The sequence below is a fragment of the Mesocricetus auratus genome, unplaced genomic scaffold (genome assembly GCF_017639785.1).
Source record: "Mesocricetus auratus isolate SY011 unplaced genomic scaffold, BCM_Maur_2.0 Super-Scaffold_100038, whole genome shotgun sequence".
In the NCBI taxonomy this organism is placed as follows: Eukaryota; Metazoa; Chordata; class Mammalia; order Rodentia; family Cricetidae; genus Mesocricetus; species Mesocricetus auratus.
In genome coordinates this window covers 1,340,762-1,363,738 of record NW_024429216.1, presented here as the reverse complement: position 1 = coordinate 1,363,738, position 22,977 = coordinate 1,340,762, and the positions used below count along the sequence as shown (strand labels likewise).

Below are 22,977 nucleotides of genomic sequence, written 5' to 3'. Positions count from 1 at the left end.
CTGAGGCCCAGGCCTGCTCTGCCTCTGAGCTATTCACAGGCCAGTGCCCTTCAGGTCTTCTCTCGGCCTCATCACTGGACAGGCTCCAGCCTGATCCAGGATTCTACTAAGGACATTCATAGGAACCTGTGTTAGACAGTGTCTACAAGTTGAAGCCAGTGGGGGAAGGTTGGTCCAGAGAGGGCCATACCACAGCCCCCCAGACAGATGCTGACCTTGGGGATGCGGCTGATGATGTCAGGGTACTTTCCTGTGTTGTCTTCCTGGTTCCGGCTGAAGATCTTCACCTCTCCACCTTCCAGAACATGAATCTACCATCACAGGGAAAAGGAGAGGAAGTCAGTCCATCCCTTCCTGGGTGACAAGGTCTTCAGACCCCATCTTCAGAGGTAAGTTTGCGAAGCTCAACAAGCTGCTACAGAGACCTGAGCGAGTCAGCTCAAGTTTCCTGGTACCTGCAGCCTGTGTGCGGCATCTGCCATCTTTATTTCTTCTGTTTTTTTAACCTTTATTTAATGTGCGTATGTCACAAGTTGTGCTGCAACTGAACCATTGTGGATTCTACTGTTAGTTTAGTTGTTTGAATACTGTCTGATCACAGGGCTTAAGCAAGGAGATTTTATATATATATGCCATCTCCCACATGATATCTAACATAGCATGACCACTATTGCAAAGTGTTTTCTGATTGTCTTCTCAGTATTATTCTGAAGACTCACTGCTGAGGTTGTGCATGTGGAGTCCACGGCTGTGACTGCCCCAAAGTCCCAGGTGCCACTCATCTTGTCTGCTATCCCTTCCACGCGTGATAAACGCTGAGGTAGTCCCAAATCCCACCGAGACAGAAAAGCCATAGCACACTTCCTCAGCACCAATGCCTTGGTACCAGGAGGCACATGCCTGTCACTGTACTAAGTCACACAAGGGCTTCCCAGAATGGCAACCATAAATCACGCTGTATTCATTCCACAAGCACCAGGGGAGTCGGCGTCTGACGCGATGAGCCTTCTGTAGGCAGAACTTCTGGCGCCCCCATTGGCTATAAGCTGGAGGTGAAGGGTACCGCTCTCACTCAACGGAAGGCGGATTACAGCCAGAGGACCCGTCCTGAGCGCCTCCTCACACAGGAGGGCTGTGCTTTACCCATACCTGTGCCCGCTGCCCATCGTACTTGTACTCGCAGGTGAAGTCCACCTCCTCAAAGCGTTTCAGTACCTCGCTGACACCCCGGGTGGGATGGGCCAGCATTGGTTTAAGAGGGACCCCTGGGAGGGAAGAAAGAAAATTAGGAAGGCAGAGGGAAGGCGATGGATCAAGGGATTAGACAAGAGGGAGCAGCACAGGTTACCAATTTGCCCAGGACCTACGACTCTCTGCTCCTGCTCTCATGTAAAGGGCAGAACCACCCACATTTCAGAAGACACTTGGGTCCCCACACCAGCCTCCTGGCAGCTAATCAAGGTCATAAATGGGCACAGGAGTAACAAGAGCAGCATACGGTTACATCAATCACTTCCTCTACAAGCAACATGATTACCTCCCTCTTCCCCTGATCATCCAGGCTTTAGAGTGACAGCTTCAAGATAGCAAGAGGGTCAAGACAGAAGGAACCCCGGTCCTTAGATGACCGCTGAAGCCCAGCCGCATGCCACCATGGCTGCCTGCCGTGATCTGAACACGTAGGTGCATGACAGACTCTCCTTCTGGGGAATGTGTGCTGCCGCAGCCCAAGCTCTGCTCAGTTCACAAGGGAGAGCTCAGGGAAAAAGGAAAGGGCTTCGAGGGCCCATGGCACGGTACCTGGGCTCAGCCTGCAGTGCTCTGGGAGACTTTCCAGGCCATGTTCCAGCAGTACCGGGATGATTCGATACAGGTCAGGCACCTCACTAGGGAGGGGTTGGAGAGAAGAGAGAGAGAGGACAAGGTTTTTGTTTTCTTTCATGGTACTGGGAAAAGGGGTAGAACACAGGATCTTAGACATATGAAGGAAATGTTCTGTTGCTGGGCCACAGCCCCAACCCAGATCAGGATGGATCTAGGCAGACACTGGTGGATTCTAGGCAAGCTCTGCATCAGAGAGACATGCTCTTAGCCCCTACTTAACTGGGAGATTCTAAGCTCAACTGCCAAGCTACATCCCCACTCCTTGATTTTACAAGACAGGACTACATATCCCGAGATGGACTATAACATGAAATCCCAAGTGTGTACTGAGATTTCAGGTGTATACCGCCACACCCAGCCCATAGAGGTTCTTTCTAGAACTTGAAAACTCTACTGTCTACATATAAGTGCAAGTACAGAGATCCCTTAGCCCACGCCAGACCTGGGCTCCTGAATACCTCTGCTTAGCTCTCTGACCATGTCCCCAACTGCTCGTCACTACGTGTCCTACTCTCAGTCACCAGACACCATAATGATTGTCAGCATGTATCCTCCATCACCCCTTGCTCATATCCAGAGATCGATGACTGTGTCCCGCTCAAAGTTACTGCTGTCCCAGTTGGTCTGGGACAGGACAGAGTGGGTCAGACAGAGCCTGGCAGATGGTGGAGCCTCCAGATGCTGAGCCTCTGGGAGATGTGGACAAAACTTATCACTGAGTGCCCAGCACTCACAGCAGTCAGGCCCAGATCAGGTGCCTTGGAGACTGTTCACTGCCCTCCTTCCTCTGGCTGCTGACCAACGTCCCTCCATGTGGCTCACTACACAGCCCTAATTCTCACTGTGCCTGTAACATCTATTATGAGTAGCCAGAGCCTCTTCTCTGGGCTCCTTAGGGCTTTGCTTGGAACTCCAGGCATCTTGTGCCTGCAGGCCCACATGCTAACCTTGTCTGCCTCTCACTGCTCACAACCCAGCACCATCCCTGTCTTAGAGCCAGGCCAGTCGCTCACGTATCGAATCGGCCAGCACTCTGCCCCAGCCCTGCATCTCACCAGAAGGTCTGCTTCAAGATCATGCCTTGTTCTTCCAACCACATCTTTCTGGCCTCTGTGGTCTTGCCCTTCCCGGCATCCACAACAGCTGGGGGAAATTCTATGGAAAGACCCACAAGTGGCTTGGTTATGAACACGACCCCTCGGCCCACGATCATGGAGGGCAGTGTGTGGCATGACAGGGAACGGGATGAGGTAGGCAGCCTAAGAGCAGTCTCAGAGAATGGGGCAACAGATGGAGAAGGGAAGCCCTATAAACACAGTGATGGCACAAAAATGGGCCAGAGCTACTCACCTTGGCCAGGGGGCGTGAGGCTCACAGCCTGGGCAAGCGCAGCTAAGACCGACTGCTCAGCCAGCCCAAGGCGCAGCCGTCCACTTAGGGACCTGGGGAGAGAGCAGCAGGGGTGAGTGGGCTGGCCACTCTCCAGCCTTGTCCTCTGCTCCTGTCTCCCTCGTCTCTACCTACTGTGGAACCTCTTCAACGACCAGACAGTCTTCAGAGCCTCAAAGGGACCCAAGGTATCACGTAACCCCTAAATGACAACGAAACTAAGGCCAGCCAGGAATGGCCATGACCGCAGTTTATTCCTGGGAGACAGAAGCAGGAGCCTCACAGGTGAGAGTAAGGGCCTGAGGAGCGCAAGTCACAGGCAAAAGCCGAAACACAACAAGACTGCTGAGGGGGTGAGGGCTGCCGACAGTCAAGAGACCGACCCAGCCCGGGCTGTGCTTCAAGCCAATCACCACACAGGGAGCTAAAGTTCCTGCACCCCCCTCTATCAGCTGCAGTAAGGACGGCAGGCTCTACCTCACAGAGTGGCTGGGAGAACTGACAGCATCAAAGAGTAGGTACAGGGCAGAACACCTACAAAAATTGCTTCAAGACACACTTCAAGAGAGGTCAGTGACTTTCCATCCGCTGTCACGACAGCGTTATGCTGAACTCAAGTCCAGACAGACAGAGGTTATCCATCACAGAATTTGCCCTTGAGCTCCAGGATCCTTCTCTAGGCAGGATCACCAGGGGAGGGGAGTTAGTCCATGAAAAGGAGTTTCTACAGTTTGATATGAAATGTCCCCCACACGCTCACATTTTACATGCTTATCCACAGTTGGTGGTACTATTTTGGGAGGCTGTGGAAACTTCAGGAAACGATCTAGCCAATGGAAGCAGGTCACTAGGTCACTAGGTCACTAGTGATAACAGGAGATTATACATGCCTTGGTTCTAGACTTACTGTTTCCTTATCTCCTGTTGTCACAAACCCTACCATTTCTCTCCAACCCATGAACTAAAATACTCCTTTCCTCCATCAGGTAGTTTGACCACAGCAATGCAAACGTAACTGACAAGGCTTCCAACGTGAAGTCAGAACTGGGTCATGTTGGCACTCTCCTCACCAGAAGGCGGTCAAGTTAACAGTGTCTGGAGCCGCCAGGTGCTCACCACCTAGGCCCATATGCCTCCCCAGTCGCAGGAGCCCCACGTTTACCTGGCAATGAACCGGGCTTCCGAGTGGCGGCAGGCCACAAAAAGGCCCTTGATGATGTCCAGCTTCTTGGTCATGGACTGAAAACAGGCAAGGCACCATCAGAGGAGGAACCAGACAGTTTTCGTTTTTGGAAAAGCTGTCGCCACCGCCACCGCCACCACCACCTGTTGTAGCCTCTTGCTCGGAGGGCAATGATAATTAACTAGTTCTCTGCCTCTCTCCCTTTATCCAACAAGGATTAACAAGAGTTCTGACCCCCCCCCGAGGAGGCAAGGCATTAGGCGCTAGGGTCTCCAGAAGAGAACAGGATGAGACACTATGAACCACACAAGCAGAAAAGAACACTCGGCTCCCACAGTCAAAGCACACAATCCCGTCCACATGCTTTGCTTTAGGTCCGGGGACATCTGGGTGTTGGGATGAGACACCCTGATCCACTTACAGCACTGCCAGTGAGCCGGGCAATGTCACAGAATTTGGTGAAGACGCCGGAGGTGGTGAGCGGAGGTGGGGGCAGCATGAGTCTCTGAGTGCTGCGGCTGTTCTCGGCCACCAGGCCCACGTCACCCTTCTCAGCTACCTCAGCCCGGACAGACTCCAGCTGACGACCTAGAGGAGACAGAGGGCAAGGAAGGGGGACGGGGGCGCTCAGACTCTCTCCCTTCACTGGCTGGATGTTTCTCCAGCTATCTGGGCTTGTGGGCTTTCTCCTTCTCTACAGACTGCTTCCTTGGTACAACCAGTTTAAGCGTCTGTTTCCATTCCATTCAGAGGAAGACAAGCAGCTGGGTGAGCACACCCGGACTCAGGGACATGTGAGGATGGGACTGAAATCCATCGGATGGAGTGAAGCCAATGGGAGTGGAGAGAGAGGGCTTCCTGTTCTATCCTTGGTTGATCTCTAACAGCCTCCAGCTTTTTTCTTGTGTTTCTGTTGCTCTACCTACCATATGGGGTGTGCCTTGACCTTGTTTATGGTCCAAAACAGAGTCCCATTTATGGCACCCATGAGGGAAGAGCAGGAGGCTGGCAAGATGGGACAGGTAGGTAGTCAAGGCAACTCAAGGGTTGTGTCCCAGTGTCTTTCCTCACAACCCCCCTTGATCCCAGAGCTCCTGTCCCTACACAGGCTGCCTCCACCCCGTACTGCCCAGATCTTAAAAATATGGCCCTGTCAAATAATCTTCCCCATTGGCCTCTGTACACTGTGAATATGTATTGCTCTCATTGGTTGATAAAAAAGATGATTGGCCTAGAGCACAGCAGAAGGAGGCTAGGCAGAGAAGTCAAACTGAAATTTCTGGGGGGAAGAAGGATAGAGTCAGAGAGATGCCAGCCAGCCACTGGGAAACAAGATGTGCTAGAGGACAGGTAAAGTCACAAGCCACATAGCAAATCATAAATTAATAGACATGGGCTAACTTAATGAAAGAGCTACTTAGTAATAAGCCTGAGCTATCGGCCAAGCATTTGTAATTAGTGTAACTCTATGAGTGGCTATTTGGGAACTAGTAGGGAAACATCTGTTTACACTTCACAACCTCCAAGTGCCCCCTCTAGTTGGTTCCTCCTACCTGTGGCCTGGGCAACTGCCTTAAGGAGGACACCATCACCAACACCCAGCTCTAGTCCCTGCTGAGGTGGCCCGAGGCGGTTGAGGCTGAGGTAGAGAACAGGAAGCAGGTCTGGAGGTGACAGGGCCACCACGGAGCGCAGCAAGTTACTCAGTGTCTCCACCATCTTGAGCCTGGAGGAAAGGGCCAGAGTATGTCCACCTATCTCAAGGTCAGTGGGGTATGGGGTCCCAGGAGGGGGGGGGGAGTAGAGGAAAGGAACAAGAGAAAGGAAAGGAATGAAAAGACAAGGGAACCATGACAGTTTGCCTGTGGAAGGGTGACTGAAAATGACAACGAAGATGGTAGCAATCGTCCATAGAAAGCAGCAGTCATGCTCAGACACTTCCTCAAGAAGAAATGGGTTTTAAACCCTTTCCACCATTTAACGAATGCATCCTCACGTCCCCTCTGAGACAAGTGACATTATCATCCCCAGGGAGCAAATGAAGAAACAGACACAGAAAGACCAGACTTGCCCAAGGTCATGAAGCATCAGGTTGAGGTTCAGGCCAAGGCTGTCCATCCTAGGACACTCCAGCCACTGAAAATGACGGCCATGTTGCCTGTGAAATGTTGGTTACGGTGACACAGACAGAAACTGTGGGCTTCCTATTTGCCCAACTCATGTGGCCTAACTGAAGAGGCCATGTGGGCTGGGGATGTAGTTCAGCTGACAGACTGCTTTCACAACACACACAAATCCGCCCATCAACTGGGTATGGAGAGCCCACCTGCAATCCTACTACGCAGGAGGTGGAGGCTGCAAGAGCAGTTCAAGGGCAGCAAGAGCCACATGAGACCTGTCTCAAAGATCAACAGATCTTAAAGAAAGACTGTACTTTTCCTACAACAAGCCTGAAGGACGATTCTCTCAGAAAGGCGGGGGGAAACAAGAGAAACCCAGAATCACCACTTAACCCCTGTGGAAAGAGCACAGGGAGGGATGGTTGTGGCAGAAAAAAGAGTCAACTACTAGATGCTGGGATGTGCAGACACCTTCCTCCCCAGACCTCGTCACTCAGCTCCAGAATGGACCTGTCTTGAGATAGGGATTTTGTAGGTCTGATTAAGGATGGAGAAGGAAGCATGCTGGATTAGGGTGAACCCTAAACCCAGGGCCTCTCAGAGAAAAGAGCACAGAAAGAGAAGGTGGTGACGAGTACAAGCCTAGAAATGCCAAGGCTGGCTGGAATCCCAGAAGCTGGGAGAAGCTGTGTCAGGTTCTCTCCCCAAGCCTCAAGGAGTCAACCTGCCTGCCAACAACCAAACTGTTGCCACCACCTTGGCTTTAGACTTCAGGCTTCCTGCACTGAGGGAAAAATAACATTCTGTTGCTTTAATTCACCAAGCTGCAATCTGTTTCGGCCACACAGGGACAGCAGCAGAGGTGGAACAGTGGGTGGATGTATGAAAAGAACAGGAAGTTCCCACAAGGTTGCTAAGAGGGAAGCTGCAGAGTGGAGAAGCCAGGCATTCAGCTCTGGGGCCGGGTGATGGGAGACCAGACTGGTGACTTCATATGCAGTGAGAAAGAAAGCATTGTCTGAAACTAGTTCTGAAGAAACATGCTACAAATCCAAACCAAGACCTTCACACGAGTCACCAAAAACTTCAGCAGTATCAAGGTCACAAAGGACAAAGACAGATGGAGGGGATGCCTGAGGACAAGCTGGCCACAGGTAGGAATCCCAGATAAGAAACTGGGATAAAAATGGGCAAGTGTCACAATGCAAATGAAGGCAGGGATCCCTGTCACTAACAGCCTTGTGTTGACATCTCAATTCTGATCATCTTGGTTCTGACAATGATCCTAAACCAGAATAAGACATCAACACAAAGGAAGCCAGTCCAGACACATGGGGACACTCTATTGTTTTTGAAGGTTTTCTAGAAAATCTTTAAAAAAAAAAAAAACTTTAAAAAGAAAAAGAAGCCGGGCATTGGTGGCTCACACCTTTAATCCCAGCACTCGGGAGGCAGAGGCAGGCGGATCTCTGTGAGTTCGAGGCCCGCCTGGTCTACAGAGCGAGTTCCAGGACAGCCTCCAAAGCAATACAGAGAAACCCTGTCTCGAAAAACCAAAAAAAAAAAAAAAAAAAGAAACAAAAACAAATCAGATACCCCTGTACCCTATAACTTTGGATTTTGGGTCAGGAAAACCATCCGCAGTTTCTTCTAAGTAGATAAAGTATGAGATTCTCCAAAAGGTAATGTCTTCCCCTATGTCGTTGATAAATTCAGTCTCCAGGAAGCAGAGATGTATGCTCTCCCTTTATTCCTGGGGAAAGTGAGTCCAGAGAGGGAGGCCAAGCCACCTGCCACAGGCACAAAGCTAGGAAGCGAAAAAAGATTAACTGTTCCCTTGGGCGCCTCCCCCAGCTGCTGCTACAAGTCACTTTCTGAGCTATATGTCCTGGTGCTCAAGGTCCTTCCCACGTCCTCAGTCACCTCGCTGTGGGGTTACACCCCATGTGAAGTTCTTAGATATTCCCAAGGAAACATTTCTAAGGAAAGCATTGAGGGCAGTCTAGAGATGTATAAAAATGAAAGAACGTTATAGGAAAGTTTAAACATGCCAGGAAAGCTTAAGCCAACACGGAGTAGTAAAAATGAGGTTGACAAAGCAAGCACAGGCAGAATGAGGTACACCACATAACACTTATGCCACCTAGATTCACCGAAGAAAGCCCTAGGTGTAGGAGGCCAGGAAGGGACAGCACTAGGGAGCGGAGAACAGGAGCCAACATAGACTACTGAGGGAAGGCTCTACAGGGGGAACTTGGCAAGTGAGGTCACCCTGGCTATAACCAAGATTGGAGCAAGACGGAAGTCACTCTGTGTGACACATTTCCTGTAATTCCTAGAATCTGTTTCCTAACCCTGCAGATCTGACTGACCCTTGTGTCTCACGCAGGCAGTTCAAGCACAGGTGACGTCATCTGCAGAGTTCACACTCCAGAGCAGCGCAACCAAGTTGCAATCAGTGAGAGACCGTTCTCACAATGCATTAAGTGGAAGACTTCTGTGTCTTGACTACACGCAGCCTTTAAGCACAGGCTGGCCCCACTTAAACCAAGAGAATATGCCATCAGAAGTGATGTTGTAGCCAGGCATAGTGGCACACGCCTTTAATCCCGACACTCAGAGGGCAAAGGCAGGCAAATCTCCGTGAGCTGGGGGGCCAGCCTGGTCTACACAGTAACTTCCAGGCCAGCCAGGGCTATAGGGAAAAAACAAAAACCGATGCTAAGGGGCTTCAGAGGCTGGGCCTCACGATGATGTGAGCCATTTCTGTGAATGGACAGCGACTACGGTGGGGAGTAGAGGTGAGGAAAGACTACAGGCCACGAGACAGCACACAATGCCATGCTCAGGACAGACCCACAGAGCACCTGCCCCCAGGCCCGAGCAGTTAATTACCGAGCAGAAACCTCCTCGATCTTCTCAAATGTCCGGGCCACAGCGAGAAAAGGGACTCTAGGAAAGGGAAAGAGATGTGAGGGCCACTCGAGTAGACCATCACATCCTGTATCCATCCTGCCTCCCCACACCTCCTAGGGAATGAATAGCCTTGCTAGCACCAAACGGCAGAGGCGACTGCCCACTATCCTTGCCCATGGTGCCATGTCCCCAAAACAGGAATGGGAGAGATGTGACAGCTCTTCCCATAGAGGCCAAAGGGATGGCCTCCCACAGCCACAGGACAGAAGTAGGACAACATGGGAAGGCTAACTCCTTACTTCTGGCCGTGTTTCCAGCAGGCATCTTCAATGGGATGGTAGTTACTCTTGGAAGGATTGTAATTTGCTGGATCCAGGGTTCTATGAAGGTAAAGGAGAGAGAAAATTGGGGGACTCTGGGTCTAAGAGGTTACCTTTCTCAAAGGAATGCTTCTACTATGAGTTGGGCCTGGCCACCATCACCCAGCTCCAAAGGCCACCCCATTTCCATCTCCTCACTGGTCCAATCTAGGCAGGGCTTCTACCACTGAAACACACCCCAGCCCCTCACCGTGGGGAACTCTAAACAAGTCCTCTACCACTGAGCCACAACCCTAGCCCACACGTGCTTTTGAGTATGGCAAGAATGGGGTCTGATTTCATTACTTTGTAAGATGTTTATCCACCTGATCGTCCATTCAACAAATCTTGTGTTCCTAACCAGTGGTATAAGAATGACCCAATCACGCCAGGCGTTGGTGGCGCACACCTTTAATCCCAGCACTCAGGAGGCAGGGGCAGGCAGATCTCTGTGAGTTCGAGGCCAGCCTGGTCTACAGAGCAAGTTCCAGGACAGACTCCAAAAACAATACAGAGAAACTCTGTCTCGAAAAACCAAAAAAGAAAAAAGAAAAAAAAAATGGCCCAATCACAATAAAACAATCAGCCTATTCGGAGAACCACAACTCTAATCCAGTTATCAGGAAAGAGAAGCAGTCCACATTGTCCATACCCATTAGCCACCCAGAGCTGGCAGAGGCCCTCAGACAATCCTGGTAAAGATGCTTGCCATTTCCAAAACATGTGTTCCCCCTGGTAAGCTCGGTAGGGTGGAATCTGAATGCTAAGAACTGAGGACAGGGCTGGAGAGATGGCTCAGAGGTTAAGAACACTGACTGTTCTTCCAGAGATCCTGAGTTCAATTCCCAGCAACCACCTGGTAGCTCACAACCATCTATAATGAGATCTGGTGCCCTCTTCTAGCAGGCAGAATACTGTATACATAATAAATAAATCTTAAAAAAAAAAAACTTGAGGACAGAGTGCTGGATGGGGACCAGTGGACAAAGGGACTTCAGATTTTGTCCTGGGGATAGTGCAGAACCACTCTAGACAGTAGACAGGTGTTACATAGGTATCCCTAGTCCTTGGAGGGCCAGAGTGGAAGCTGGAGGTCAGGCAAGAGGCCAAGCAATCGATGGGTACGCAAACTCTGTCCCTGAGCGGTTCTTATTCCACCTGCAACCTAAAGTTTTGCAACAGGGGCCAAAGATGTCTAAACATTGAGCAACGGCCAATCCATTCGGGAGGAGGGAGCCCCAGCTGGGGCTGAGTCATGGCATGGAAAGGACCGTGCTGGATGTCTCTCAAACCTGGGCGCAGACTCACCCCTTGGTCTCTTCCTTCCCTGGGGTACCTGACTCTTCTCGTTTCTCTTTGGCTTTCACTGCTGGCTTCCGGGGAGCTGCAAGGGAAGACAGGGAGTAGAGAGGGCACGTACTCCTCATAGTGCCCACCTCCCAAGCCTTGTCCAGCCAGCACTGCCTCAACAGAGCCCACAACCTGCTGCCTGCACAGCCCAGAGGGACAAAGGGGAGAGAGATGCTCACTGAAGAAGCTGCTGAGTGTCTTGGCACCTCTGGAAGGAGGCTTGCTCTGCTCCTCTTCCTGAGGCTCCCGTTTCACACCGTCCTTACACACTGGAATGTTCTCTGTCTTTGTCTGGGTTACTGTCTCTGAAATGACAAAAGGGTAGACGGTGATGCAAACTGTTTCTACCCCTGGACTTCAAAACAGCAAGGTCACTGTGCCCTAGAAGTGCAAAACCAGGCCATTCTGACCTTTCTCCATCTGTCATGTAAATGCGGGGCCTCTCTGGCCTGTTGTTCACTCCTGGGGGCTAATGAAAGCACAGCTTGCACTGGGCTGGAAACAGAAGACTTAGGAATGGTAGTGAAAAGAAACCTCAGCACCCAGCTGGGTGGCATCTGCCTGGAATCCCAGCTATTCAGGACACTGAGGCAGGAGGCTTGCAGAACTACAAGGCCACCCCTGGACTACATAGGAAGATCCTGTCTCAGACAAGGGGGCTGGGGGCGTGGCTCAGGGGTAGAGCCCCTGCCTGGAACCTCCAGTGGGGGGCTGGGGTGTGACTCAGCAGGCAGCAGAGCCCCTGCCTGGAAGCCACTAGTGAGAGTGCTGAGGTGCGGCTCAGCATTAAACACTTGCCCGGCACACGCCAGGCTCTGCACTCCACCACCAGCATCACGATTTCAACAGTCTCACTTTTCTTGTACTTGTAGAAAACCAGATCTAAGTAGGTCTTCAAACTGTCCTTGTAAATGTCACCTATGGCACAGGAGTCTAAAGGACTCCAGGGCACAGAAGCTGCACCATGGCCTTCAAGGATACTCCCACTTCTCAATCTTATAACTAAGTTTAGACGCTGCTCTTAATGACACCTACTTGGTTCACTGTATTTAACTGGCACCTATGTGGTCCAAAAGCACTTTTATTTGAGGGCTCTTTCCTCGTTTCCCTCATAAAAACAATAAACCCAACAGTAACAACAAAATCTATGATTTCCTTGGCGGTCACACTGAACCCAAGATGGAGAGTCTATGCCTTGCTTTAAAAGGCCCACCCTCCAAAGACAAGTGACACCCCAATCAGGATCTCGAAGCTGGAGGGATAAGCAACTCACCAGGGGACTTGGCAGGCTCTAGGGGCTGGCCCGCCTCCTTTTCTTCCTTCTGTTTTACATCTCTAGTCTCTGTGAGGCTTTCCATTGGGGTCTGTGCTTCTGGTGACAGACAGGAAAGTTAAATGGTAGTAAGGCCTAGAGGCACTCCCAGCCAGTAGGTAGTCTGAGGCAGGAAGGTCACAAGTTCGAAGCCTGCCTGGACTACAGAGTAAATTCAATTTTGCGAAACCTTGTTTCAGAAACAAGATACTGACACATAAGTCAGTAACCCAGCACTTGCCTATCCTGTACATTTTTTACTTATAAAACATACTGAAAAGTTATAACCCTAGTAGACACTAACTTGGGGACAATGTGCCTTAGGACAAAGATACTTTTACTTGGGAGATACTCAGAATGGCTAAAATCTCCAACTTACAGTGAAATTTTTTACTAACTACAAATTGCCAATAAGAAATCAAGTTTCCACCAAATAATTCAAACTTTCTGTGGGAAACTGAGCCTAATTCTTTTTCTTATCACATAACCAAGGACGTGGCTGGGTCAGAGACTGCAACTGATGGAATCACAGACAGCCCCATGATCAATGAATCCATCCCAGTGGCTCTTTTCCTGCGCTGCACCAGGATAAAAAGAACCCGCAACAGCAAGACAGTCTACCGGCTCCAAGGGAACACAGCGACACCTGCTGGACACTAAGGGAAAAACTAGCTGAGGGAATTGTGTTCATTTCCAAATTGTCTCAAAGGACATGCTTGCATAAACTCACCACCTATGAAAAATAATTTCCATGGAATTGGGATGTATTGTATGAGAGAAGAATAAATTTTTAAAAAAGAACAGAGGAATACAAAAAATAAAACTTCAGCAAAGCAATGGTTAAAAAAATAATTTTCATTAAATAAACATGAAATTAGTTATACACAATACCAACTTAAGACAAAATGTTTCAAAAATGTTTCATGATAAGCTCCTGTGTAGTGGTATGGAATGTTTATTCTTTTAATTATTTACTCAAACAGGGTCTTGCTGTGTGAACCAGAGGGATCTCAAACTGACAGTGACCTCCCCCTCAACCTCCGGAGTGCTGTGATTACAGACATAGGCCACCATGTCTGGCCCCAAGTGAGAAACTTACAGGTTTAGATATCAGATCTGGAAGTCCAAACATTCCGTACTGCGCACACGAGGGCACACACACACACCTCTCTCTCTCACACACACACACACACTCCTCTCACCCTGACCCCCTCACCTTCTTCCTTCTTCCTTTTCTTGGCTGCTCTGTCTTTGTCCTCATTCTGCTCCTCCACAGTGTCCTGAATTGTCCGTTTCGGGAGCTGCTTCCGAGCTGGGAAGACAAAGGGAGCACTGTGGATGACCACTGGTTTACCGGGGCCTGTCTCAGTGAGATCAGACGCCGCATGGTCAATGGGGCCACTTGGAAGGTTCCGGATTCCCTTCCTGCCACAGCCACTACCCCAATAAACAGCTCATTCCTCAAGCTCTAAATCTGTAACCCTGAGTTACTTAACCTCTGTCCCGCCCTTCTTGCATTTTGAGAAAGGAAACACACACACACAATAACAACCCGGTGTCTGAGAGCCTTGAGGACTCAGCCACTACTCTCTAGCTCATATCTTACGACTACCCACAAGCTGCCTCTCTGCTCTTCAAACTCTAGAGACACCAGAGTCAGAATTCCCACAGATATGTTTTTCCTACCTGGGAGTCTCCACTTGCCTTTTATGAACCTTCCCCAGGCACCGTGGACAACGGACTCCCGAGCTCCCCTACCCAGCGAAGCATTCAGGGAACTGCATATGTGGTATTAAACTTTAGCACTTAAAGGGGGCGCAATCTGGAGGACCGAGTTTTAACCGTACATTATGATACGAACACATTTCCGTTCTAAATTACAAGCAGTCTTTTTTTAATGCTGAGGGTGTGGGTTCCTATTTGAAGGGCCTCTAGTCAGCACGAGCTTGGCAAACATAGCTCTGGTAGGCCTTGTCCTTCTCTGCCATTCCCTCTACCTTGCTAGAAACCATTAGGTTACATTGCTAAAGCTGCCACCAAGATCTACTCCCTTATATGGCCACTTCCTCCTCCTGAGGCTGACGACCAAAGGTCCAGCTATCTAAGTATTGAAGTCCAACAATCAAAAGCCCCCTTTGGCTCTCCTAATTAACATGCCCAATTAAAACCAAACACCTCATTCTAGCATGGCGTTTCCTATGTGCCACCTCTGTCTCCTCTCTATCCAGAGGTAGTCCTTTGTCCCCCTCCAGGACAAATACCTCCCTCTCCCTTGTTCTCGTCCCCTTCTCCCTAATCCTCCTGTCTTTGTCCCTTGCCCTTTGTCCCTGGACTTGGGGTGTCCTGAGCTGATACTGATTCCTTCACTATTCATTATAACTTGATCAAAGCTGGAATTCCTAGGAGACACATCTCTGTGCCTGTGAGGGCATTCCTGGTGAGTTTTAACTGTGGGAGACGCACCCTGAATTTGAGTGGCACCGTCCCACAGGCTGGGGACAGGGAATGTATAAAAACAAGTGGGCTGAAAACCAGTGGTGGTTCCTTCTGATTCAGGACATGAATGCAGTGTCACCAGCTATTGTCATGCCTTCCCAATCATTATGGACTGAACTCTCCAAGCGTGAACCAAAATAAACTCCTAGCTTTAAGATGCTTCTGGCAGTATTTTGTCACAGTAATGAGAAAGGGAGAAAAAAGTACACTAAGTCTTCAAAATCTGACATGCTGTATGTACATGTCAATTCAGACATCAGGCTTTTGTCATGGTTATTTAATCTGTGTTGGGGTTTTCAAAAACTGACAGTATTCTGTACAAAAAGCTAATCCCCAGACCTAGGTTGCTCACAGAACACTGGACATCTTCCCTTGCTGAAGCTGGCCCTGGTGGAACACCCTGTATCAAATGCTTGGGTCCTGGGGCGTTGCAGAATTTGGGCTTTTCAGTTTTAAGTCTGCAGACTGCACTGGCTGACCTGGTGAGCACCTCAGATCCGATGGACCTGGGATGCTGGTTTGCCCCAGCTTCGAAATGTCCATTAATTAAAACACCACACCTTTACAAGTCCCCAGCCCAAGCCGCCACATTACAAGTCATCAGAGCAGGCTGACAGTGTCCAGGTCGCATGTGGGCCTCTCACCTGGCCCTTCTCCATACCAAGTCTTCTCCTTCCAGCCTGTCTCAGGCTGATTCTCTGGGATGTTCTCCAGTCCCCAAGTGTGTCCCCTGTGCCAGAACTCCAGACCTAAGCGACCCACATGTCCCCAACTCACTCACACTACTTGGAGTTCTCTTCCTCCTTCCTATCCCGCCTGCTTCTCTTTGCCTTCCGGGCCCAGCTTATTTACCCTCTCTTCTAGAAGTCTCCATACTTGCACCTTTGCATCCAACCACCACTCCCCGAGGCAATCACAATCTCCAGCATGCACTGAGTGCTGACTGTGGGCCCAGTCAGGCCCATTAACTTCACATGAATCAGCCTTTAATCCTGGCCCTTCTGGGCAGCTGGCGCTACACTTCAGACCACCTACTCCACAGGCAAAGTAGCCACACCTCTCTCTGCAAAGATGAAGCCTCAGGTCACACCGCTGAGGAACAGTCAACCCTGCTCACCACCACAGGGGCACTGGAAGGATGACCACCATGGGCAGTACAGATGGAAAGGAAGGAGTTGGTCTGTCCTTACCAGTGCGACGCTTCGGGAATCCTGATGGGGAGATATCCATGGAGGGGCTACTGAGGAAAGGACTGTTCTCAGGACATGTGTCAGGGCTGGGAGGAGAGCTCTGTTTGGAGTCTGACACAGACTTCTGGAAAGAAACAGAAAAAACAGTTCTAGGATAAAGAGGACAGATACATGCATCACCTGGCAGTTGCAGCTAACACGCTTCAGAGCAGAACGGACTCAGTCTCTCATGCCTACCGTCATTTCTGTTCCTCAGTCTCAGCCCCACTCAGGTCACCTTGTCTCATCCAGGTAATCATCTGACCCACCAGAACACTTTGAGTGTCCCAGACTCACTCCATTATGGACCACAATATTAACTGTGCCTCTTAAAGTAACAGAATCTTCCTTTCTCAGCTGTACGTCTGGTGGCCTAACTAGACTGTATCTAACAACCTCCCTTGGACTTAGTACAATCATGGACTAAATATTACATTTCTCAGCCTCCTTTGATGCTAGTGTAGCCATGAGACTAAGGACTGTATTTTCAGCCTTCCTTGTATCTCCCATAAGGTGCAAGGACCTCTTGCACGTTATCCTGTGATATGATACACCATGCCATGAACAGGGGATGAACGGACACACACACACACACACACACACACACACACACACACACAGGAGGTTATATACGTGTGTGTGTGTGTGTGTATGTGTGTATTTTTTTTACTTTACAGAGAAGCAAGAGTCACAAGGAAATTTGACCACAGAAAGCACAGAGGCCATAGGCTGGCTCAGCAGATAGAGAAACAAGCTTCTAGAAGCATGGAAGTGGTCTTCCCTAGAGGTTCCAGGAAAGTGGCCCTGACCATACCCTAATCCACTCCAGGTACCCTGACCTACAGAATCATGGGATAACTGTGAAGCAGGAAGCACCACAGGTATGTTCTCCATGAGGCACCTGAGGCATGACGATGTCAAAGGCTGAATGAGCCCCACATCCCAGAGAAGATGGAGACTGGGACCTGTGCCCCAATCCCCCTGCTTGAAGTCACAGCAGCGGAGATTGCTTGTCTCCTGGACAACGCCCCCAGAGTCTTCCTGTACAGCTTCTGCACTCCGTGAGTAGGAAACTGGCAGGCCAAGGGTCAGCAAGATGGCTTGGTAGGTAAAGGTGCTTGCTGCCCAAGCCTGGAGCCCTGGGTTCAATTCCTAAAGCCCACGTAAAAGTGGAAGGAGAGACACTACAAAGCTGTCCTCTGGCCTCCCACACAGCGGGGACACACACACACACACACACACACACACACACACACACACACACACACACACACAAATGAAATTCAGAGAAGAAAACCGGCTGGACCCTACCTGGACTGTAGGGGTGCCAGGAGCTTCATCTTCCTCCTCCCCCTCGCTGCTTAGGACCTGGGCTGCCTTCCTTCCTGGCTTCTTCACTGGAGAGTCGCTCTCAGGGACTACTTGATTCCTCTCCTTCAATGCCACCCTAGAAGGTGGGAGGGGGATGTGGAGCCCATGGCAGGCAGCATGGCGACATCACCCAAACCACTCTGCAACCCTTCTCTCCCATTTCAGTACACCTTCTGGCATTCACTCTTTTCTGAGATGGTCTTGTGTAGCCAAGGTTGGCCGCAAACCTAGTATGTAGCAGAGGCTGACTCTGAACTCCTGACCTCACTAGCACTGGCACGATGGTGTGTGCTGCCATACTTGACTTTGTAATACACACTTAAGTACCCTTCCTTCTGTCTCTTTCTCTGTCCCATGCCTGAGGCATCCGGAGTGTCCATGTGATGGTATCACATCATAAAAAGCACATGGACTTTTTGGCAGGGACCAGGCACCTGCCTGGCACTAAAATCCATTCGGAGACCTTCTATCTTAGGCACAGTAGTTTCAGTTTCAGTGAGGTACAGTCACCCAGGCAACAGCATAATAGCCTCAAGTCTTACATGAAGAGAGGGAGAGTGTTCCTCTAAGTCACTGTCCCCTTGATGCCAGCTTACGGGGACACAAGGGGATGACATGCGTGCTGATGGCAGTCACTCAAGTGTTTAGTGTCCTCAGAAAGCTCACAATCAGCACAAAGGCCATCATGAGTACCAGCTACTTCATACTTCCTGGTGACAGGCACTCATCCTACAGAACTCCTTGACAAAGAGGGAAGCAGGCTCACGCTCAGCACCACAGAAAGAGTTCTAGAGACTTTCGGAGAGGAGAGAGCAATGGCCATCTGCTTGCTTCACCTCAAAACCCAGTGTCTAGAGCTGTATCTGGCACACAGAAAACACTTGAGAGCTGTGTTATAAGCAAATGCATACATATAATCTCATGAACATAACATATAGCAGCAATCTGAACGCAACAGTCTCGTTCTTTTGTTATCTAAAGGTAAGGTAAGGTGTTAATGAATACATGTCAGGCATTGTGGCAGCCACTTGAGCTCTAACAGTGGCAAGTATGTAGACCCTGGGATCTAGTATGACAGATATGTATCCAGTCATTATATATATTAAGCATCTACCGTGCCAATAAATGTGTTTGCTGCACACTGTCAACTGGTCACACTTCTTCCCTCTAGTGGAAAGAGGTCAAAAACCTTTTCCAGATTTTAAAAAACACTCTATTTATTTTTATGTGCATGGGTGCTTTGCTTACATGTACATCTATGCACATGAATGCCTAGTGTCTACAGAAGCCAGAAGGCGGCACTGGACACCCTGGAACTGGAGTTACAGGTGGTTATGAGCTACCACCTGAATGCCTGGGAACCGAACCCAGGTCCTCTGGAAAAGCACCAAGTGCTCTTAACTGCTGAGCCACCTTGGCAACCCCTAGATTTATCATCATCATCACCATCATTATGTGTATATTTGTGGGTGGATAGGTACAAATGGGCACAGGTATTCCAACAGGCCATTGGCATTGCATTCTCCTGGAGCTGGAGATACAGGTAACTGCCATGAGTGCTGGGAAGGAAACGGTGGTCCTCCGCAAGAGCAGTTTGTATGATGAACTAAATGTATTCACATCCATGCTCTGGCCCAAGGGTGATCATGTTACCCAAGCAAGGCCACACAGCAGCTCTCCTGAGACTCTATGAATCAAAACGTGGCCAGCATCTCTGCCCCATGGGCAGGGTCTGATCTAAAATGAATGCAAAGCATAAGGAAACAGAGCCCTGACAAGAACTCCAAAGTCCTAGTCTCAAGCTCTGCCTTCTGGCTGTCAGATACCTAAGTATCTAAATACCACTTTGAGGCCTGACACATGGGAAGTAGGTTTTTGACACATGCAGACAAAAGAGTCTTGACTACAAAATGCATATGCCCTGCCCGGGTACCCTTACACACTTTGGAGGGGGTTCTTTCTCTTTGATGCTGTCTGCTGTCTCCTTCTCCGGCTTCTTTGCTTTACCCTCTTTTGTGGGTTGGAAAAATGACCTGGAGGAACACAAGGGGGTGAGACATTAATGGCACCAATGCTCCACCCACCTAGGTCCACCTACAGCTCCAGACACCCATCCCCAGCCATGCAGATTGCTCTACTTTTGTATAACCTTAAGGGGGAGCAGGCACACACCAGGGTATAGATTAGTGGTAGAGGGCTTCCCCAGCATGGGCAAAGACCCTAGGTTTTATTCTGTTCTGAATACACACACACACACACACACACACACACACACACACACACACACACACAGAGAGAGAGAGAGAGAGAGAGAGAGAGAGAGAGAGAGAGAGAGAGAGAGAGAGAGAGAGATGAGAGAGAGAGAGAGTAAGTAAAGGGCAAAGAAAGAAGAGAACAGAAAGCATCTCAATAAAGAGCTGTCATCCCAGGAAAGACCACATCCAGGTTTCCTATCCCATGAGTAAACAGGGATTTGTGCCTCCTGGGTTTCTACTGTGGAGGTCCAGGTCTGAGTCTGCTAGTATCCAGTCCCTCCTTCCTCTGATGCACCCCTCTCTCTCTGGGCTTCTCTCAGTACAAGGACACGAGTGGCCTGCACTTACACCTGTGACACATGGACACATGACCGAGGCTTCACCAATTAAGGGAGTGCACTGCATACCTGTAGCCCACCTGATTGTCCCAAGCCAAAAAAATTTGACTCTAGAAATTGCTGGGTTAGAAAGAAAGGAGGTACTCTCTTCCCTGAGATTGCTGATCTTGCGACAGCCAGTCTGAGGCTGATAATATCAAAAGTAACAGAGCTGACCAGAGACAGACCATGACAACATTTTGGTTGCTGGATCTAACCGAGCCTGAAGTTGCACACTACAACTATGCAAACCAAGTACGTTCTCCTCTCTCGTGTTCCTAAAGGTACCTCGCATTAGCACAGGGTTTCTGAACTGTCACTGAGGCTATCCTGTGCACAGAGGGATGTTTAGTGCATGCTTAACTTTTGTCCACTTAGATATCAAAAGCAAATCCCAGACCCCTAAATCGTCAGAACCAAAATTTTCTCCAGACACTGCCACATGCTCCTGGGGGGCAAAACTGCTGAGAACCACTACCTTAGGGACCAGTACCCTGCAACTAAACATTAATTCTCCAGTGTCCCACTTCCCATTTTCCAGACTACCCAGCGCTAGAAAATTTCAACCTGAAGTCTCACTCTAGGTCTTCTCAGAAAATGCAGATTTGAAGCAGGAAGCCCAGAGTTTGGAAGGCATATTACACAGACACAACCTCTTGCAGGGAGCAGGGAGCTCAAGGCACGAGGAGACTCAGAAAGTTACAAGATTCACAAGCCCTTCCCCTAAGGTTTATATAAACCAGTCAACAGTTGCTAGGGGGTGAGAAGGAATGTTCAGTGGAACAGCCTGCAGACTAAGCAGGGAACTCCAGGGATGCAGCTTTCAGGACTCATCACCCATGATGGGTGGGCTTTGGAGTAAGCAGTGTGTCACCAGCTTTCCTACAAGTGACACCAACAAACTCACCGGTTCACTAAGCTAAACTGTGGTGGAATCATTTCTTTGGCTTGTCAGTGGTGCCCTAACTGGGGTTAATGAATATTAGTTTTCGTTTTCCCAAGAAAAGTCACAGCACAAAGTGCCTTGACCTTGGGGAGCTTACATGATACTTCTCTGCATGGTGGCAGCAGAGTTCTCCCCTTTCCTCTCTTGTTCTTTTCTTCTCATTAGTTGTACCTGAAAAACAAATCCAAAGACCTGTTAAGGATATTGGCTGTGCACAGACTAAGATGGGAGGGTTTGGGGGGACCAGAACAGACAGCGACCCTCCTTAAGGAAATAAAAACCAAATGCAATCAGGGGCTGCAGAGATAGCTCAGTGGGTCAGAGTGCTTGCTATAAAAGCAAGAGGACATGAGTTTGAATGCCAGCATCAACGTTTAAAAAAACAGAGAAGCAAGGCAGTACACGCCTGTAAACCCAGATCCCAGGAGCTCACTGGCCTCAGGGTCAGTGAGACCTTGTCTGAAGATAATAAGGCAGAGAGTGATATTTTCACACACAGGCCTGGATTACCTCCCATACACTCATGCGTATTACCAAACACAGTGCATACATAACCCCTGGTGTACATACACACATGTACACACACCAGGGAATATCGGGACAATCAGAAATATGCATTTCCTCTTCAGAAAAAAAAAACACCCAATTTTGCAAACCAATATGAAACTTTAAAATTTACTATTAAGGCATAAAATTTCCAAATCAGAAAAGGTGAAGTCTCCTTTCCTTTATGGTGACTGCTTTCCATCTAATATAAAAAAAAAATCACTGAGAGTACGTAGATTTTTTTCAAGTTTTTCTTCTTTCAAAGTTAAGTTTCTTTATTCTCCTCCCCCACTCCACCCACCACCCACCACCACACACACCGTCTGGTACTGAGGATGGAATCCTGGCAGGGTCTGGTGCTCCTAGGCAAGCATTGTATCACTAATGCACATCCCAAGCCCTCTCTGCCAGCTTCCCTTTTCAAACGCCCCTCCTCACCTTGACAACGCCCTTCTGTTCTTGCTATCCAAGTTTCTCTGCCTCCCCCAACTCCACACACACTTAAGCTACAAGCCCCGACCCACCCCGAAGTGTTTGCAGGCCTCACCTCCAGACCTCTCGGGTCCCCTTGCTGGGAGCCTACCTCACCTTTGACCTGACTCTCGACACTCATCACGCCGAGCTTCTCTCCCGTCTTCAGACAGGAGCGCTACCTGACCAGTGACGTCACCCTGCTCGCACCACGAGAGTCCCGCCGGACCCATTTTTACACCTAGCGTCCCCCTATTGATTGACAGCCGGGGTCCGGCGTTCACACCGCCCCCGGGCCCGCCCCTCCTCCCACGACGGGCAGCCAATCCCAGTGGCCACGCCCACCGCCGGGCCCCGCCCCCTCCCGGGTCTCGGCAGACGGCGCCGCCGCACTCCGGAGCTGCGGCCGCCCTCGTCCACCGGGCCGCCGGCGGCGTCTCCTTCCACCCCCCGAGTCCTCGTCGCCCTCTCCCCGCGCCCTCGGCCGCCGCGACGTCCCCACGCTCGTCCCGCGGCCCGACACCCGGAACCGGCGAAGTGCACGGGCGACAAGCGCTCGGGACGCTCGCCGCTCCCCCCCCACACTCCCGGGTCCCGCTCGCGCTCCTCCCACGGCCCCGCTTACACCCCTCGAGTCGCCTCACCGGACGCTGCACTTTACCCGCTCGGCGACGCGCGCCCCGGCAGGCAGCCCTAACTAACTTCGCGCCACCCGGATTTCGCGCGCAGACTTGGGCGGGCGGGGCCGGGGGCGGGGCTGGGAGGGGCGGGGC

General features: G+C 50.2%; 1 protein-coding gene across 5 annotated transcripts in view; it reads right to left on the bottom strand.

The window, feature by feature from the left end:
* Lig1 (DNA ligase 1) overlaps positions 1–22,971 on the bottom strand; it is a 31,778-nt gene extending 8,807 nt beyond the window's left edge. Inside the window, exons 1-19 of one of the 5 annotated variants that reach the window (XM_013125742.3) lie at positions 22,849–22,971; positions 21,285–21,358; positions 19,553–19,642; positions 17,550–17,685; positions 16,200–16,323; positions 13,730–13,825; positions 12,475–12,573; positions 11,381–11,506; positions 11,160–11,235; positions 9,792–9,872; positions 9,472–9,528; positions 6,010–6,182; positions 4,878–5,044; positions 4,436–4,512; positions 3,235–3,326; positions 2,940–3,039; positions 1,801–1,886; positions 1,150–1,265; positions 216–311 (exon numbers count right to left, since the gene is read on the bottom strand). In XM_013125742.3, the coding sequence (XP_012981196.1) occupies positions 216–311; positions 1,150–1,265; positions 1,801–1,886; positions 2,940–3,039; positions 3,235–3,326; positions 4,436–4,512; positions 4,878–5,044; positions 6,010–6,182; positions 9,472–9,528; positions 9,792–9,872; positions 11,160–11,235; positions 11,381–11,506; positions 12,475–12,573; positions 13,730–13,825; positions 16,200–16,323; positions 17,550–17,685; positions 19,553–19,642; positions 21,285–21,349 (1,857 nt within the window). In that variant the 5' untranslated portion in view covers positions 21,350–21,358; positions 22,849–22,971. Of the gene's footprint in view, positions 1–215; positions 312–1,149; positions 1,266–1,800; positions 1,887–2,939; positions 3,040–3,234; positions 3,327–4,435; positions 4,513–4,877; positions 5,045–6,009; positions 6,183–9,471; positions 9,529–9,791; positions 9,873–11,159; positions 11,236–11,380; positions 11,507–12,474; positions 12,574–13,729; positions 13,826–16,199; positions 16,324–17,549; positions 17,686–19,552; positions 19,643–21,284; positions 21,359–22,280; positions 22,483–22,829 lie in introns of those variants that run through there. The other 4 variants (XM_013125745.3, XM_013125744.3, XM_005086745.4 and 1 more) reach the window with 4 other exon arrangements.
* Positions 22,972–22,977: the final 6 nt, after the last annotated feature.